This window comes from Rhincodon typus, unplaced genomic scaffold (genome assembly GCF_021869965.1).
Source record: "Rhincodon typus isolate 14 unplaced genomic scaffold, sRhiTyp1.1 hic_rhity00002454, whole genome shotgun sequence".
Taxonomy (NCBI): domain Eukaryota; kingdom Metazoa; phylum Chordata; class Chondrichthyes; order Orectolobiformes; family Rhincodontidae; genus Rhincodon; species Rhincodon typus.
Genome location: NW_025968092.1, coordinates 1 through 17,627, shown reverse-complemented (window position 1 = coordinate 17,627; position 17,627 = coordinate 1). Strand labels below are relative to the sequence as shown.

At 41.0% G+C, this 17,627-nt stretch overlaps 1 protein-coding gene across 1 annotated transcript in view; it reads right to left on the bottom strand.

The window, feature by feature from the left end:
- LOC109913621 overlaps positions 1 to 12,207 on the bottom strand; it is a gene marked incomplete at both ends in the record, with an annotated part of 16,863 nt that extends 4,656 nt beyond the window's left edge. The window contains 3 exons of the mRNA XM_048593190.1: positions 3,228 to 3,398; positions 6,708 to 6,795; positions 11,730 to 12,207. Of these exons, the coding sequence (XP_048449147.1) occupies positions 3,228 to 3,398; positions 6,708 to 6,795; positions 11,730 to 12,207 (737 nt within the window). The remainder of the gene's footprint in view (positions 1 to 3,227; positions 3,399 to 6,707; positions 6,796 to 11,729) is intronic.
- Positions 12,208 to 17,627: the final 5,420 nt, after the last annotated feature.

The window sequence follows — 17,627 nt, the reverse complement described above, 5'->3', positions numbered from 1 at the left end:
GAAGGGTCACCGGACCCGAACCGTTAACTCTGTTTTCTCCTCCACAGATGCTGCCAGACCTGCTGAGCTTTTCCAGCAACTTTGTTTTTGTTCCTGATTTACAGCATCCGCAGTTCTTTTGGTTTTTATTGTCGGATACGGTTGGGCAAATGTGTAATCTTTTTAAGGGAATCTATTATCTTAAACATGGTATAAAACCATTGTTTTGTAGCAAATCGGAGAGTTGTAAACCATCTTTGATGGGTACACCTTCCTTGTATGCATGAATAAATACTTAGATAAAGAATCATAAATCTTGTTTAGTCTTTAAGGAAGAAAGGTCCAAAAACAACCAGAGAGCATACAACATTTCATTGCATGTTGTGCTGGTGATCGAGTGACTTTAGCAGAATGCAACCTATAACTCAAGACATTTAAGGGATCCCAACTTTCTCAGTGCCAAAATGTATGTTCGGTCCTATACTTGGGATATGTTTAACCTGCAAATTTTAAGGGATTAGAAAGGAAATTAAAAAACAGGACTTGAAAAGCACTGATCTCAGGATTACTCGTGAGTGCCACGTGACAGTAAGGAGAGGAACAGAAGGATTGAGTGATTGAATGTGTGGCTACCGAAATAATGCAGTATGGAGCACATCAGATTTCTAAGGTATTATCAGGGGGATGGGAATCTGAGGGGTAGCTCAAATTGGAGGAAAAAGAGGAAGAAGAAAACGGCAAGTGAAACTCAAAGACAGGAATAATGAAGGGGAACACTAAATAAGCTTATAATGTGGAACAATGCCCAAAAAAAAATCAAAAAATAAGGACAAGTGCAGAGAATTCTGAAGAAACTCAGCAGGCCCTCAGCATCCTCTGTGTTTATTTTGGATTTCCAGCATCCGCAGTAATATGTTTTTAAAAGATAAGAACACTCGCTACTTGAATGCTCATAGCATTTCACAACAAGATGATCTTACTGCACAATTAGAGGAAGATTGAGCAATTGTCATTACTGAAACATGGTTGCAGGGTGGTAAAGACTGGGAACTAAATTTTAAAAGATATTCAGTACGTAGGAAGGAGAGAGCAAAAGGAATAGATGATGGTGTTGTGCTGGTGACAGAGGATGAGATCAGTACATCAGTAAGGGAGGATCTCAGATCAAAATAAACAAAATGTGTTTGGGTGAGGTAAGAAAAAGCAAGAAGCATCAAACATTGGTGGGATTTATTTATAGACCACCAAATAGTCATGGTAGTGTGAGGCATGATGTTTAATCAGGAAATTAGAGGAGTATGTAGCAGGGATAAGTCTATAACCATGGGTGACTGCAATCTGCATTTAGATTGAATAAACTAATGAGGATTAATGCTGTGGGGATGAGTTTCTGGAATCCTTTAGGGATGGTTTTCCAGAGCACCATGTTGAGAAACCAATTAATGAACAGGCTGTTTTAGATGCAGCATTACATAACGTGAACTTAATAACAAACACAGAAATTGCTGGAGAAACTCAGCTGATCTGGCAGCATTTGTGGGAAGAAAGCAGAGTTAATGTTTTTCAAGTCCGGTGACTCTTCATCAGAACTGTGAGTAGCTAGGAAACAGTGGTACATATGTTGAAGCCAATGTGGAGGGAGGGTGGGGTTGAGAAGGGGAGAGGCGAACGGATGGGTGGTGACAGAGCCCAGAAAGAGAGAGAAATGAAAAGGGAAGGTAAACAAGGAGCAAATGGATAGCCGGTCAAGATCAAAGAAAAGCTGAATAAGCGATAGTAAGAGCTAACAGTGAGAAAACCTGTCCCCACTTCGGCTTCAGCATAAATACGACCTTCTCCGTGCTACTAACAGTTCTGATGAAGAGACAGCAGACTTGAAACATTAACTCTCCTCTCTTCCTACAGATGCTGCCAGACCTGCCGCATTTCTTCAGCAACTTCTGTTTTTGTTTCAGACCTCCAGTACCCACAGTTCTTTTATTTTATTTCTTTATTTATTCACGGGATGAGGGCGTCGCCAGCTAGGCTGTATTTATTGCCCATCCCTAATTGCCCAGAGGGCAGTTAAGAGTCAACCATATTGCTGTGGGTCTGGAGTCACATGCAGGCCAGACCAGGTAAGGATGGCAGTTTCCTTCCCTAAAGGACATTTGTGAACCAGACAATTGACAATGGATTCACAGTCATCATTAGATTCTTAATTCCAGATATTTATTGATTTCAAATTCCACCATCTGCCATGGCAGGATTCGAACCCAGGTCCCCAGAACATTATCTGGATCTCTGGATTAACAGTCCAGCGATAATACCATTGCCTCTCTTTATGAAATTAATAACCTTGTTGTCAACTTTTAGGGATGAATGACAATAATATAACAGAATCTTACATTACAGCTGAAAGTGGGGTAGTTCAAATATGAAGACAGGGTGTTAAAATTTTAACAAATAAAATTATGAAAGTTTGAGGAGCAAATTGGCTGAGGTGGGGATTTAAAGGTGTGATGGTACACAGGCTATGGATAGTCTTTAAACAATTTATTACATAGCTTACAGCAACTGTACATTCTTTCAAATAAACAGGAGCCCCTTGAAGTCCATCAACTGTGGCTAACAAAGAAAGCTAAGAATTTTATGAGATTAGAAGAAAAGTTGTGAGATTTTGCAATAAACTAAAGTTTGGGAAGTTTTAGAATATAGCAAAGGAGTAATAAGAAACTAATAAAGAAATGGAGAACAAAATACCAATGTAAACCAGCAAAAGAAAACATAAAAACAGACTGTAGAAACAGGAATGCAAAAAGGAAACCTTTGGCTAAAATAAATGTGGATCCATTACAGGTAGAGTCACATGAATTTATAAATGGAAGTAGAGAATTAGCAGGGGAGCTAAATGGTTGTTTTGTCTCTGACTTCACTGAGGAGGGCACAATAATTGTACCAGAATTAGAGATCCAAGGCACTAATATGAAATGGGAACTGAAAGAGAAAAAGTACCTGTAAGAATGTTAGTGTTGGAGAAATGAAAGGCATGTTTAGGTTGTATTCACCTTAAAAGCCGGTGCATGGGGTCTAGCAGGTCATCTACATGTATCTACAAGAATTTCAGACACATTTCAACCAATAACACCCATCAGATTTTATATACACTTACAAGTCGACCCCTACATTTATAAAGATATTTTGAAGCTTTAATGTTTGACTAACATACTGCGACCTATGGTAAATATTTATGCTGTTACAAAAGTTACCTTCAGAATCATCCAGTGTATGTTGATGAATATTATCAGTCTGTTTTATAACAGAAGCATTCTCTCTGTTGACTGTTTGACTTGAATCCACCAGGCTTCTTTCTGCCAAATTTCCAGGAGCTGTATCCTGGACATCGTTGCATTGCATTAAGTCAGTCATATTTCTGTCATCTGTTGAACATACATTACAGTATTGTTACACATTAATGCCCAACCGATCTTTCCCCAACATATCAACAATGATCCCACCTAAAGAATTACTTCAAATGTTGCCTCAATGTTATGATACTTCAGATGGTGAAAGACATAATCAATTAGCAAAGTCATTTTTGCAAGACCACAATGCCTCACAAGACTCAGCTGGTTAAAGGTAGGGCTGGAACATCATCCAAGCTGTATGTAGCAAAATATACTTCCAGACAAAATAGCAATATTTAAAAATTAAGTCATTGACAAATGAAGCTTTACATCAAAATAGTCCATTGGGACCACTATTATTTAAATACTGGCAGACTACTGTTCTTCCCTTAGAGAAAAAAAGACATGTTTTCAAAAAAGCATGTATTCACTAAGTAAGGAAGCAGGAAGATCAACCGCTATCTGGAGCTTTTCAAGGTAGATCAAGGGCTGGAGTCAAATCTGCTGCTTGTGAGTCAGACAAAGCGCTGCTAATTAATGACGGTATAACACAACAGAGAGAAATGATCTAAGTTCAGGAAACCATGATGTAGAAATGGTTTGCGTAAAGACAGGAAATGATAAAGGCAGAGTGGTGTACAGGTCTCTTAACAATAATCAAATGGGTGGATCAAATCATAGAGGTCAAAATAACAGGAGCTCGTCAGAAAGGTACGGTAACAACCATGGGGGATTTACTCAACATATAAATTGAAAATATCAAAAGGTAGTCTTCTGCTTTTGGGAGATTTTCTTAGAACAGCACATTCTGGAGCAAACCAGAATGCAGGCTATACTGGACTTGACACTGTGCAACTAGATAGGATTAATAACCTCATACAGAAGGTACCCCATGGAGTAATTATAATATTGATTTTTTTTTCTGTTCACAGAATGTGGACATTATTGGCTATGTCAGCAATTATTGCTCATCCCCTAACAACATTGTGAGGATCTGGAGTCACACGTAAGCCAGACCAGGTAAGGATGGAAGATTTCCTTCCCTGAAGGACATTAATTAACCAGAAGGGTTTTCAAATCTATCAACAACAGTTACATGGTTGTCATTAGATTAGCGTTTTATTCCAATTTTTCTTAATTGAATTTAAATTTCACTTTATTTAAATTAAAATTTTAAAATTTTAAATAGCGGAACACTTAGAAGCATTAACATACAGAGGGATCTAGGCGTACTGGTCCACAGTTCCCTGAAAGTGGCAACACAAGTGGATAAGATGGTCAAGAAGGCATATGGCATGTTTGCCCTCATCAGTTCGGCCACGGAGTATAAAAATTGGCAAGTCATACTGCAGCTGCATAGAACTTTAGTTAGGCCACAGTTGGAATATACAGTTCTGGTCACTATGCTTCCAGAAGGATGTCAATGCTTTGGAGAGGGTGCAGAGAAGGGTATCAGCCCATGAAGAGAGATTGGACAAACTTGGTTTGTTTTCACTTGAAAATTGGAAGTTGAGGAGCGACCTGATAGAAGTTTACAAAATAATGAGAGGCATGGATAGAATGAACAGTCTTTTTCCCAGGTTAGGCGTGTTAATTAGTAGGCTACATAGATTTAAGGCAAAAGTGAGAAATGTAAAGGAAATATGGGAGGCAGGTTATTTTACACAGAGGGTGGTGTGTGGAATGTGCTGCCAGAGGAGGACATGCAGGCGGATATAACAACAACATTTAAGAAGCATCTTAAGCAGGGTGGGCGTAGCAGAAAACAGGATGGAGCAGGTGGTGGAAGCAGTGTGGTGGTGGGGCAGATCACTTTCTCACATGGTGAGCTTCTGGTGAGGTTAGTTTGAAAAGAATAAGCTTATGAGCTTCCAAAGTAGCTTGACAGGGTAGACTCTAACAGGCTGTTTCCCCCAGCTCGGGTATCTAGAACGTGGAATGGCCACATCATCTTCTAGTCCTATTTTGTTTGTCCTATTGCAACACATTAGTAATGAAATGTTAATTATATTCTGAAAATACTTAGATCAAGGGCATTGCTTATATGGGTACTTAGAGCACCTGTAAAGAGAGACTGCTGGAACACTGTTAGTTGGTGGGAGCAGATAGGTAATGCTCTATCTTGTGATTGAACCTACTATTAAGAAAAGTGTTACTGCCTTATTTGACACTTCATCAATTGACTTGGGATTAAAATAATACCACATAAAATCTGCACTGTTCTCACTTAACCTACTATGGAAAGAGCAATCCTCAAGTCCTCAATCACTGATGAATCCTAAATTAAAGCACCAAAATGAGATGTAAATGGAAGTTCACTTAAAATGCTGGGCATGGTAGGCTATGGACCAAGCGCAGGCAAACGGGATTATTGTAGTTTGTTGTTTGTTTTAGTCAGGATAGACATGTTGGACTGAAGGGCCTGTTTCTATGCTTTATGATGGAATGACTTCACCGGAAGAACAACTTTCTATGTACTCCAAAGGCGCTTTGAGGCTCACAAGAACAAATGATTGACATCCCTGTGACTAATGTCTAATGTGACTAGAACTCTTGCTTTTCCTTTCCCCTCCCAATGAGACATTACAACCCAATCAACACAAAATCTGGATTGACTAAGAAAATGCAGGCTTTAGCAATACTTGAAAAAGTAACTCAGAAAACTCAAAAGTCACTTGGAGAAAAATGTAGGCAGATAGCATGGCACTTCTTCTGTTAAAGGTAAATGTTGCGCTGTTATGTTCTTGCTAGACTTACCCCATGAGTGAGTGGCTGACCATTTTCATGCAAGAATATTAGTATGTTAATAATGACAGGCTGCCCATACACATTACTCCACACCAGGAGTATGCATTCAGTAATCTATTCCAGAATCTACTCTTTATGCCAATAGCAAGGAATGGATTCAATCAGTGCTTTGTGAAATAACTCCACAGACGCCAGTATCCTATCAACAAGTCACCCTTTATTTATATGAGTACAGTAGATGACACTGACCCAGCCAGCTCAGAGCTGGCTCCTAGAGTGAGCAGAATCGCTGATACTCCTGTTTATATCTGTCAGCCAGGGCTCCCTGATTGGACCTGGTTAACAGACCCAATCAGGGAGCTCATATTCTGTGAGATCCACCTGGCTGTCCTCATTCCAATCACTACACTATGAACATCCAGAAAACAATTTGGACAATTTTCTTCAACGTGAACGTCAAACCTCATGACATGTTAATGAAATGAGCTGTGAGGACATTAATGCTCTTAAAACATTAAATCTCACTGACATTGTGTTAACATCAGAACCCTGTGTCAATTTGCAGCAACATTCAGAACAGTAACAATCGCAAACCTGTTATTCTCGGAGACAAACTGGGCTCCTGGTTCTCCAGTTCCAGTCCTGCAGCATGTACGTTATTTTTGGGTTCTTGTTCACGCTCCTACTTACAAAACAAAGTACAAGTTAAAGCAATTTACAACCAACTTATCTTACAGTAATTACAGCACATTGTAGTTTCTTACATCATTATAAGTCGTTAAACTCAAAGACATAACCGCTAGTAAACTTCAATTTGAGATTACATTTACATGCAATTAGATAATCCTGACTCATTTCTCCTTCCTTATAACTATCTATTTTCATTTATCTTAATCCTAAAAAGGCTAACACTTTTACCCTTCTAGCCACCACTCTACTGTCCACACATTAGTATTTTTAAAAATATGGAATCTGCTGTTCTTCTGTACCATTTTAGAAGTTCCACTTCAATAGGCGAACTGCTGATCTAGTAGTAATGTCACTGGATAGTAACCCAGAACCCTAGATTAATGCTCTGAAAACATCTGTTTGATTCCCATCATGACAAATGGAGAAATTAGGATTCAATAAAATAAAAATCAGAAAAAAAATCTGGCCTTGTAACAACCCACATGGTTCACTGAAGTCCGTTAGGGAAGGAAATCTGCATCCTTACCTGGTCTAGTCAAATGTGACTCCAGACCACGGTAATGTGGTTGATTTGTAACTAGCCTCTGGACAATGAGTGGAGCAATAAATACTGATGCCCACATCCTGTGAACAAATAAAGCTTATATAGGGGTGGCAGAGCGGCTCAGTGGTTAGAACTGCTGCCTCACAGTTTTGACAGACTTCAGGGAACCAGGAGTTGGTTACTACAGATTTTCCAACCTCTGAACTGTTCTGTTGCATGGGAACTCTACAGAATTCCTAGCTTTTCAAAAGATTCTTTTCAGGGCAGATCATATTTCAAATTAACCAGTACCAACTTTTTTTGGTCAAATGACTCAATTGGAATACGGATTCTCTAAGAACCTGTGAATATTTCTAGGGATCCAATTTCAGAATAAGTAATGAAAATGCAAATTGTTTGAAAGGAAGGGTCAGCCTTTTGTTTTGGTTCAGCAGCCAATTCCTTTCTGCAGAGATATTTCAAGACATTGATGATTGTTCTATTCCACTCCTTTTTCATCTTATTTTCAACTGGCTAACTCCACTGAAGAGAATTCTAATCATTTGTCAACCATGTAGGTTTTAGAGAATCACTTAAAGACTGAAATTGAGGCAGAAAGTTTTAGGGAGGGCCCTCCAGAGCTGGGCCTGTTGACAAAGGCATAGTCGGTGATGGCAAAATTAAAACCAAGAGTACACAACAAGTCCAAATGAGTAGTGTGTAGAGTGCCAGAGGCCTGGAGGAAGTTTCAGACCCTGTCTCATTTTGGTCTCCCAGTCTGCAAGATGCATACTACAGCTGTAGGTTGTGGGACTGAGATGAGCTTTCCAGATGAGCTGTAGATCTAATGTAATTATTAAAGGTGCATTATTTTGTTTCAGTATAGCTTCTAAGGAGTTGCAATCATAATTTTGTGAATAAGCCTGTCTGAGAAACAGTCTACAGTCACTGTTAGCTTTGTAGCTAGTAGTGGGAGATATGGTTAGACTATGTCAACACCTTGTGGTTCTGTATCAACGCTGCAGTGGTCCAGTATCTCTGACCACAACACTTCCGTTCATATTCATTGGCTGTTTGGCTTTGTGTACTAAGATGCAGTTAAACTCTGTATGTGATAAGTCGCAAATTACCCACGATTTTCAGCCAGCTACCCAAGGAAGAGAACACTGCTTTTTTTTAACATTACGTTTTTTGGGGATGTAGGCATTGCTGCCAAGGCCAGCATGTACTCCCCATCCTGAACTGTCCTCGAGAAGGTGGTAGTGAGCTGCCTTCTTGAATTGCTGCAGTCTCTGGAGTCACACCCACAGTGCCTTTAGGAGAGGAGTTTGAGGCTTCTGATCCGACAAGTGAAAGAATGATGACACAATTCCAAGTCAGGATGAGAGTGGCTGGGAGGAGAAATTGCAGCTCCTGGAATTCTAATTCATCTGCTGCCTTTTTAGGTGTTAGCTCATTTGGAAGATACCATTGAAGGAGCCTTGGTGAGTTGCTGCAGTGCATCTTGTAGACAATGCGTACTGCTGTGACTGCTGTGACTGTGCATTGGTGTTGGAAGGAGTGAATGTTGAAGGTGCTGGATTAGGTGTTGATGAAGTGGGCTACTTTGTCCTGAATGGTGTTAAGCTTCTTGAGTGTTCTTGGAGTTTGACAACATGTAAATTTTGGTTCAATTTCTAATGTTAGATAAAACAAAACTAATGTATTTACTGCATTACACTGGAGAGTGACAGTGAAGTGTTATTACCTGTTTTTCCACTTTACCTAATTTGATTTAAATAACACCATTAATTAGTGCTGTTGAGAGAAATTGCTCATTCTGCTTTGTTTAAAAAGAGGAGAATTGTGATGGATTTCAATGGTGTAACACAATTTCTTGGATCCTAATATTTTTCAGCCAGATGTAAGGAGTTTCTTTACTCTTTCATGGGATGTGTAATGAGACAGATTTGATTAGTGAGTTAAAGGTGAAGGAAACCCTAGGGGACAGTGACCATAATATGACAGAATTCACCCTGCAGTTTGAGAGGGAGAACCTGGAATCAGATGTTACAGTATTACAACTGGGTAAAGGGAACTACAAAGACATGAGGGAGGGGCTGGCAAGAGTTGATTGGAAAGGGAACCTAGCAGGGAAGATGGTGGAGAGCAATGGCTGAAGTTTCTGGGGGTAATTCAGGAGGCACAGCAGAAATTCAACACAAGGAAGAAGAAACTACTAAGGGGAGGACGAGGCATGATGATACACAGGCAATGGATAGTCTTTAAATAATTTTTTTTTTACATAGCTCACAGCAACTATTCATTCTTTCAAACACATGTAAGCCCCAGAAAAGTCAATCGACTGTGGCTAACAAAGGAAGTTAAGGATTGTACAAGTTAGAAGAAAAGGCCTAGAAGGTTGGGTAGTTGAGTAGTGCAGTGTGGGGAAAGTGAACTGGGAAAAGTGGTTATGAACTTTGGTAGGAAGAATAGAAGCACAGACTATTTTCTGAATGGGGTGAGGCTTCAGATGCCTGGAGCACAACGTGACTTGGGAGTCCTAGTCCAGGATTCTCTTAAGGTTAACACACAGGTTCAGTTGGCTGTTAGGAAGGCAAATGCAATGTTAGCCTTCATTTTGACAGGACTAGAATACAAGAGCAGGAATCTACTGCTGAGATTGTATAAGGCTTTGGTCTGACTGCATTTGGAATATTGTGAGCAGTTTTGAGCTCCGCATCTAAGGAAGGATGCGCTGGCCTTGGTGGGGGTCCAGACGAGGTTTGCACGAACAATCCTAGGAATGAAAGGTTTGTCATATGAGGAACAGTTCAGAACTCTGGATCTGTACTTGATGGAGTTTAGAAGAATGGAGCTTAGGAGGATGAAGAGGGAAGGATCTCATTGAAACTTACACAATACTGAGAGGCCTGGCTAGATTGGACATGGAGAAGATATTTTCTCTAGTAGGAGAGGAGAGACTAGGGCCTGAGGCAAAGCATCAGAGTGGAGGGACAACTCTTTAGAACTGAGATGAGGAGGAAATTCTTCAGTCAGAAGGTAGTTGATCTGTGCAACTCATTGCCACAAGGGGGCTGTGGAGGCCAAGTCTTTCAGTGTATTTAAGACAGAGATAGATTCTTGATTAGTGAGGGGATCAAGGGTTATAGAGAGAAGGCCGCCGAATGCGGTCAAGAAACATATCAGACATGATTGAATAGTGGAGCAGACTCAAATGGGCCGACTAGCCTGATTCTGCTCCTATATCTTATGGCCTTATGTGAGTGTCACTAGCTAGGCCAGGACTTATTGCTAGTTCAGAGTCAATCACATTGCTGTGGGTATGCAGTCACATGTCAGTCTGACCAAATAAGAATGACCGATTTCCTTCCATCAGTGAACCAGATGGGTTTTTACAACAATCAACAATGTTTACATTAGTCTGGTTCTTTTTCCTTTAAATCACAGAGATTCCCTGAATTCTGATTTCACCATCTGCCGTGGAAGAATTTGAACCCATGTCCCTAAGGCATTAACCAAGGTTCTGGATTGCTAGACCGGAGACATTAACACTACCCCACTGTCTCCCTATTAAGGAGAAAGGGGAATACCCTATAGTATACAGGACAATAGCTTCAATTAAAAGGACAAGGTGGTGACACTGAACCCAAGGTAATACTTACAATAAGAGCCGTAAAACATGGCATTCGAGCCTAGCATTCCCTCCAAGAACGTTAAGGACAGGAAGATACAAATTTAAAGGAACCAGTTGAGTTGAGGAAAAGCCTTATCATGCAGTGAGTGGTTCGGGTCTGGAATGTACCACCTGACAGTATCATCGAATCCCTACAGTGTGGAAACAGGCAATTCGGCCCAACAAGTCCACACTGACCCTCAGAGTATCCCACCCAGACCCATCCCCCTGTAACCCAACTAAGCTACACACCCCTGAACCCTATGGGCAATTTAGCATGACCAATTCACCTAGCCTGCACATCTTTGGACTGTGGGAGGAAACCGGAGCACCTGGAAGAAACCCACGCAGACACTGGGAGAATGTGCAAACTCCACACAGACAGTTGCCTGAAGGTGGAATCGAACCCGGGTTGCTGGCACTGTGAGGCAACAGTGCTACCCATTGAGCCACCGTGCCGCCCCAAGTGCAATTGAGACTGTCAAAAGGGAATTAGACTGTTACCTTAAATGGAAGAATATATGTCGGGTTATGGAAAGAACATGGGACACTGGTCCTAAACAATTTACTCATTTGGACAGCCAGGGTCGACAATATGGGCTGAGTGATCTCTGTGCAGTGAAAATGGAATTACACGAAATATAGTCCCTTACTACAAAGCAATAACTTCCAAGTCATATCCAGAAAGCAGCTACAGGTAACCTCTGGCAGTAGAAGGAGTACTCACCTTTCCAGAAGAGATGTGTGCACACTCTGCAAGACCACCACTGGAACCTAGTGATTCTGGGTCCTGTGTGTTATCATTATTGATTTCACTTTCACCATCCAGGGGATGGTCTGCATCTGTTCGCGAAGTGGCACAAGGGGCTGTTTCGCTATAAAACGGTGCACGGCCAGCACAAGAAGTGACGAGATTTGATTTCTTCTCAATCCTCTTAATCACGGACGAGATGACTACTTCTGCTGACTGCTGCTTTTCTGAAGCTGCCGACTCAGAACCACTTCCACTGAAAGCTGGCTGTCCCACAGCAGCCGGTTCTGTGTGCAAATCTTCTGCAGCAGGTTTTGGAGTCCCACAGTGTTCCTGTACCTGCCTTATCGAGGTCTGCAGCATCTCACTAGACTTGGTATAAAACAGCCCGATCCACATGTGAAGAATAAGCTTCACTTCCTTCATGGTCTCTTGGATAGTCGGATCCCAAGGCCTAAGGGGGAAAAAGGGGCAGATGGGCGAAAGTATTATCAAGTAGAGGAAAAGAAACTAACAGGTATTCCCAAGCACAATTATCAGACTTCTCTTTTGTAGAATCCTGCACCTCCAATCTCTCAAGTTTCCTCAGTGTGGAGTGAACCTAGTATTTGATGTGCTACATCACTTTCCCATTGAAGAAACCTGCCCAGTCCTGACCTGATTATAATGGGATATGCATACTTTCCAGCACTGTCTCTTCCAGCTGGCTTTCCCGTTTATTGGGGATGTCTGTTTATTCAGGACATTCGGCAGCAATGTTGTCTATATTAGGCACTCTTGGAGGTTTTCTTTTTAAAAATGTGCTCTCCCCGTGACAAATTTGATGACAGGAAATACCTCCTCAGCCCACAATGTCCAAGGGGCAGTTGGCATCACTGTGGTGTATCCACAGAGCTGACACCTATGTGGATAACATGTTTGACAAAGTGGTCAGACCACACAACAGGAGCATGCAGGCAGAGAGGCAATGGGCAACACCAGGAAGTCCAGGTAGATAGTGCTAGAGTCCACTGAGTTTCTCACACTCACCAGCCAGTTTTCCACTAAGGCACTGGCTTGTCAGAGTAATGTAGCAAGACCCAAGCTTGCGGCACCGCGAGTGACCTAGCTGTTTGAGTTGGACGAGCCAAGAGTGGAAGAGCGATAATAGTAAGCGATTCAATTAATAGGGAATAAAACGATATTTCATTGGCTGTAGACATGACCTCCAGGACAGTGTGTTGTGTCCCTGATGTCAGGGTCATAGAATGACTGCAGGTCATTCTTTTGGGGAAGATTGAAGAGTTGGGGACAAACTCTTGGTCCGCACTAGCACCAACGACAAAGGCAGAAAGAGAAATGAGATCTTGGAAGGAGAATTTAAGGGGCTAGGCATGAGACTGAAATGTAGAACCTTGAAGGCAATCATCTCAGGATTACTCCCAATAACCTTTTGCTAGTAAATGTAAAGACTGAAAGAATAAGTGAATGATCATGTTGGATGAAAAAATGGCCCAGGAGAGAGGTCTTTAGACATCTGTGTTATTGAGACTGGTTCTGGGACCAAGGGGAACTGAAAAAGGACATTTTCTACTGCTACTGGTGTTGGTTTAAATAACTTGCCAGAGGGGCGGAAACCATAAACAGACACCATAAAAACAAAGCTGGTTGCAGTAAGTGCTGCAAATGTAAATGGAAAGCAGCAGAAATAAGACCATTAGACCATAAGATACATAAACATTGCTTTTGCTTTCCTAACTGCCTACTGAACCTGTATGTTAACCTTAAGAGAGTCCTGACTAGGTCTCCCAAGTCCCTTTGTGCTTCAAATTTCCAAAGCCTTTCCCCATTTAGAAAATAGTCATGGCTCTATTCTTCCAATAAAGTTTATAACCTCAAACTTTTCCACATTTTATTCTATCTGCCACTCTTAGCCTTTCCAAGTCCTTCTGCAGATTCCCTGCTTCCTCAACACTACCTGTCCCTCCACCTATCTTTGTGTCTTCCGCAAACTTAGCAAAAGAGCCCTCAGTTCCTTTGTCTGGACTACTAATGTATAACGTGATTAGTTATGGTCCCAACACGGATCCCTTTGGAACTCGATTAGTCACCAAAAAGACCCCATTATCCCCACTCTCTCTCTGCCTTCCACTAGTCAGTGAATCCTCTATCCATGCCAGTACCTTGATCCTAACACCATGGGTTCGTCTGTTTTGTTGCAGTCTCCTGTGTGGCACCTTGTCAAGGGCCTTCTGGAAATTCAAATAGATCACATCCACTGGGTCTTTGTATAATTGCTTGTCGCCTCCTCAAAGAATTTTAACAGATTTGTTAGGCATGACTTCCCTTTGAAAAAGCCTTGCTATTTTCCATTCACTTCCAAGGATTCTGCAATCTCATCCATAATAATGGACTCTAAAAGCTTACAAACAACTGAGGTCAGGTTAACTGTCCTCTAGTTTCCTGCTTTCTGCCTCCCTCCCTTCTTAACATAGTCATTTTCCAGTCCTTGAGCACCCTCCCTGGCTCCACTACTTCCTGGAGAATCATCATAAACGCCTTTACAAACTCCTCAGCTATCTCCTTCAGAACTCTGGAGTGTAGCCCATCCGGTCCAGGTGATTTATCCACCTTCAGATCTTTCAGCTTCCCCGGCACCTTCTCCCTAGTGATGGCCACTACACTCATCTCTGCCCGCTGAGTCTCTTGAAGTTCTGGTATACTGCTGGTATCTTCAACAGTGAAAACTGATGCAAAGTACCTGTTCAGTTTCTTTGCCATTTCCTTTTTCTTCATTACTACTTCTCTAGTCTCATTTTCCAGCAGTCCCAATATCCATTCTTGCCTTTCTCTTACCTTTAATGTATCTAAAAAATTCTTCTTTTGTATTACTAACTAGCCTATGCTCATATTTCATCTTCTCCCCAATTTATTCCTCTGCTGGTTTTTAAAGGCTTCCCAGGCCTCTGGCTTCTCACTAATCTTCACTACATTGTATGATTTCTCTTTGCTTTTTGCAGTCCCTGATTTGCCTTGTCAGCCACGCTTGCCTCGTCCTCTTTTCCCTCGAGATGAATTTCTGCTGTGTCTCCCAAGGTACCGGCAGAAACCCAGCCAATGCTGCACCAACGTCTTCCCTGCTAGGCTCCCTTCCAATTAACTCTGGTCAGTTCCTCCCTCATGTCTTTGTAATCATCTTTACAAAATTGTAATACTGCTACCTCTGATTCCAGCTTCTCTCTCTCAAACTGCAGGGTGAATTCTACCATGTATGGTCACTGCTCCTTAGGGGCTCCTTCAGCTTCAGCTCCATATTCATCAAACATCAACCAGGATCAAATTGCTGATCATAATGTATGCAGCATTCACAATTAGAATGGGAAATTGATGGCACTAGTAAAAGAGTATGACTTAATTGACCATTACGGAGACATGGCTATAGTGTGACCAAGACTAGGAACTGAATATTAAAGGATATTTGATATTTAGGAGGGATGTGCAAAAGGAAAAAGGTGGGGTAGTGCTGATACTACGGGACAGGATCAGGATATTTGTGAGAGAGTATTACCAATCGGAAGAATAGAATATAGAACAGGATAAGTTAAAAATAGTATTAGATCAAAAGGTTTACGAATTTACCAAAAAAAGTTGTAAGCCTGAGGTTTGGGAGAATTTTAGAATTCAAATAAGGTAAAGAAATTGATGAACAGGAAGAATAGAACAGGAATGTAAAAAGATGAATTAAAAATGGATTGTAAAAACTTCTGTAGATATATAAATAGAAAAGATTAATAAAGACAAATGCATGTCAGGCAGAGATTGGATAGTTTATAACAGGAGAAAGAGGAATGATAGAGAAGCTGAGCAGGTACTTTGAGTCTGTCTTCAAAGAACAAGATACACGAAGTTCCTGAAATGACCGAGATACAAGGTGTGAAACTGAGAGAAATCCGTATTTTAAAAATAAAGCAGCATTGGAGAAATTAATGGGACTCAAAGTTGACAAATCTACAGGAAACAATGGCCTTCACCCCAGAGGCTGTTAAGAGATGGCTAAAGAAATAGTGGGTGCATTGGTGATATCATAATTCTATTAATTCTGTGCCGAAGTCTGCAAATTATCATTCAAGAAGTGAGGGCCAGAGAAAACAGGAAACTAGAGACCTTTTAGCCTGATGTCAGCAGTGGGGAAAATATTAGAATCTATTATAAGGGATGCAGTTACTTGATATTTAGAAAATGATTGCCTAATGAGACAGAGTTTACATGAATTTATTAAGGAGAAATCATGTGTGACAAAACTGAGTGTATTTGGAAGAGATTACTAGTAAAGTCAATAAGAAGGAACCAGTGGCTCCAGTGGTCCCACACAGGAGTTTAGTAAACAAAACTAATGCACATGGGATAGGAAGTAATATAAGAGCATGGACGGAGGGAAGTGGTTAATAGGCAGAAAGCAAAAATGAATGGGTCATTCCTAAGTTGGCAGGCTGTGACTAGTGGGTTACTGCAACAATTAATGCTTGGATCCTGGCTGTTCACAACCTATATCAATGATTTTTATGTGGGGATCAATTGTAATATTTCCATGTTTGCAGACGATACAAAACTTGATGGGAGGAAGAGTTGTGAGGAGGATGCAATGAGACTTTAGGGGAATGTAGACAGACTCAATGATTGAGCAAGCACATGGTAGTTGGAATATTATGGGGCTAAGTGTGGGGTCATATACTTTAGTAGGAGGAACTGAATCTAGAATATTTCTTGAAAGATTGGAAAGGGTCAATGTCCACAGGGGCCTAGGTGTCCTTATTCATAAGCCATTGAAATCTAACACGTAAGTGCAACAAACAACCCAGAAGGAAAATGGAACATTAGCCCTTACTGCAACAGACTTTGATTACAGCACCAAAGAAGTTTTTCTTTAATTGTATAAAATACTAATGATATTGCACCCAGAGTAATGTGTGTAGGTCTGGTACCCTTGCCTGAGGAAGGATGTACTTGCCACAAGTGGGGTGTACCAGGCTGATCCATGGAATGGTGGGGATGTCCCATGAAGGGAGACTGAGGAGCATGAATGAGATTTTAAAAATTCTTAAAGGAATAGATAGAATGTTTCCCCTGGCTGTGAGATCCAGACCCAAGGCACCCAGTCTCAGAATAAACGGCATACATTTAGGACTGAGATTAAGAAGGACTCTTCTCTCAGAGGGTGTGGACTTTTAGAATTCTCCAAAAGGCTGTAGAAATTCAGTTATGAAGTTTAAGAGAGAGATTGTTGGATTTCTAGTTGTTAATGACATCAAAGGGATATGGGAATGGGAGTTAAGGTAGATGATCAGCTGTGATCCAGAATGACGGGACAGGCTTGAGGGGCTGATTGGTGTGAGATATTGTATTATTATTCTCTTTACTAACTCACTCACAAGAGCTTTATGTTTACTATACTGCATTTCCATTTACGCATTCATAAAACCGCGTTTTTGTAGTACAAGATAAAACATCCCTTCCGACCCATCACTGTTTCTTTATACCTTTCAATTCTTATTGGCCCCATGCAGCAAGCAGCCTTTTAGACCTGTTTCTGTATCAAAGGCTACCCCTGAATAAGTGTTAATGCCGTAATCTACTCAAAACAATGCCATCCCCGCTATCATGTCTCCATAACTCGCTTGAAACTACAGAAAGATTATAATACTAATTAGCCCTTAGCACCTGTCACTCGGGACCCGAACAGGCTACAGGACATCAAACAGTTTCCTCCACCAGAATGTCCCTACAGTCTGCTGTTCTTCATCTCTTTGAAATTTCCTTATACACTACTTACTTCTATAATGCTACCTATTTCTAACTTTTATTTAGGACTATCATCTTGTACTAATGTATGGATTT